Consider the following 2,172-nt stretch of genomic DNA (forward strand, 5'->3'; position numbering starts at 1 on the left):
AACTCTGCAATTTGGGAAAAGTGAAGTCGTGAAAATATGCCCAGGCATGCTGAACTTTACCAGAAGACAGTTTTATCACTGTTGGTGCAGCTAGGCAACAGACACTGGAGGACGGAAGAAAACCTTGCTGCCTCCTCAAAGCCCTTCTGCTTATAAACAACCGTTTGTCTGGCAGCCTCCTGCTCCTCTCCCCGCTCATGTGTCACTCACCGCTGTAACTCCCCGCTTGCACGAAATCATTATCACAGCTCTTCTCTTCTCGCCACTGCAGTGCCTGCCATATGAATCACCTCCTTTATAAATCAGCATGATCCAGTCACCTGAGAGAAACAGCCAAGAGAGAAACAATATAGACTGCAAATCCAGATCAGGAGGTGAAAGGCAGATACTAACGAAGAAAAGTATTGAGTGGAATCTTACTTCCATTGAAGACCTGGGTTTCATTGATTCTTCCTATCACTGTGGTCTTTCCATTCTGTCTATCCATTTGCACCAGGCCACCAAAATCATGCAAGGTGCTGTTGACCTCCCTGCACACCCTGAAATGGTAGGCGTAGTTTTCTGTTTTGCCTTTCTCCACAGTTACGTTAAACCTGCAGCAGGGAGAGGACAGAACAGATAGTCCATAGGATTACAAAGAACGTGGCTCAGAGCAGCAGACACTCGAGACCTGGAAGCCAGTCACAGCCCACACTAACGGGGGACCCCATTCTGCAGACTGGCCCCAAATCTTCCCCTCCCCTTGGGCTAAGGGAAGGCACTGTGCTGCCCAAGGCCTGCAGTGTGCTGTACTGTACCTCATTTGGCTCAGGGGTTCTAGTTTCTTCAGCAGGGCTCTTTCCATTTGCGACTCGCTGCTCTCATCACCAATCACATCACAGCTCCTCTCTTTCGACTGTTCAGCCCCCACACCCACAGCGAGGGCCATAAAGACTGCCAGCAGAGCAGAGGTACGGCAAGGTGATGACATCCTGGACACACACCACAGAGAACACAGAGGATTAACTGTTTCAGCCCCCTGCAAACTAACTTCAGGGTCACTGAGTCAATGATTGGCCACTTCCTCAGTCCTGACTGCAAAAAAGGGGAAGTTAAAATCTAGAAACATCTCACAGTTCCCAAAGGGCAGGAAATCTAAATCTTGCCCATAGTCAAAGAGAATTCACTAGACCGATTTGGGATTCTTTTCTGAATTTTGCCTCAAGACTGCAAAAAGTTTTGCTGCTGAGCACACTAATTAGCACTGATTCACCCAGAGCAGAGCCCAGCAGGCTGAATGCTGGAGTAAGTTTCAGGCATAAGCCATTGTTCGTTATTGCATCGCACTGAGAAGCCAGTCAGCGGAAAATGATTTACCAGGCCTCTAATCAATCCTCTTTGCAACTCTCGTGTGAAGAGCTTGCAGGGAAGAGCCACTGTGATTAGTCAGGCTGTGTTTGTTCAAGTGCCTTAAATTTAATAATTATAATTATGTTATCTTTCTAGTACTACTTTAGCTGAGAATCTGAAAGTGTTTAGTAATACCAAGCTGCAACTTCACAGAACAGTTTTCTTCTGTTTACATGGGGGAAGACGGGAAGGAGGAAACTGAGATGTCCTATGCAAGATCCAACTGAAGAGGCAGTAATGAAGACAATAATGAAACCTAGAAGATTTGGTTTTCAGGTTCACGCTGAAGTCACATATGAAACATTCAAAGATTGCACCAGCCAACCACAGTGGTGCAACAGATTCCCCTCTGCTTCTCCCGTGGCAGATTTCAGTAAAGCTCCAGATGCTGGTGGAAGGCAACTGACAGACCCGCAACTAAATAAGCACCTGGCTGCAGCTAGACAGAGCCTGCCAGAGGGACAGCCTGTTTCGCTGAACCTAATGATCACCCCCAACCCCTGCAGGGTCCACCGTGACGCCTTACAGCTACCAAGCCAGCTCTCTGATCGCCACGGAGGTCAGATGCAAATATGGTGAGGTCAGATATGCTGAAACGAGGAAGCCCGTGACACAAGAACTCGTGATTCGTCTCTCACAAGGCCAAAAGCGGAACCCTGCCCTTCGCACGGCTTCTCCAGGCAACTTACTGGAGAACGCTTCACTCGCACGCAAGTGAAGTAAGAAGTGATGCGGCGGCGCTGCTCTTCTCCCCTCGGCCGGGTACCGCTCCGGCTGACACCC

General features: G+C 48.8%; 1 protein-coding gene across 1 annotated transcript in view; it reads right to left on the reverse strand.

Moving 5' to 3' along the window:
* M6PR (mannose-6-phosphate receptor (cation dependent)) overlaps positions 1–970 on the reverse strand; it is a 2,736-nt gene extending 1,766 nt beyond the window's left edge. Inside the window, exons 1-4 of the mRNA XM_009587103.1 lie at positions 798–970; positions 421–593; positions 211–320; positions 1–4 (exon numbers count right to left, since the gene is read on the reverse strand). The exon at positions 1–4 is cut by the window's left edge and continues 136 nt beyond it. Coding sequence (XP_009585398.1) covers positions 1–4; positions 211–320; positions 421–593; positions 798–970 — 460 coding nt within the window. The remainder of the gene's footprint in view (positions 5–210; positions 321–420; positions 594–797) is intronic.
* Between the last annotated feature and the right edge of the window lie 1,202 nt (positions 971–2,172).

This window comes from Fulmarus glacialis, unplaced genomic scaffold, assembly GCF_000690835.1.
Source record: "Fulmarus glacialis isolate BGI_N327 unplaced genomic scaffold, ASM69083v1 scaffold26480, whole genome shotgun sequence".
Taxonomy (NCBI): domain Eukaryota; kingdom Metazoa; phylum Chordata; class Aves; order Procellariiformes; family Procellariidae; genus Fulmarus; species Fulmarus glacialis.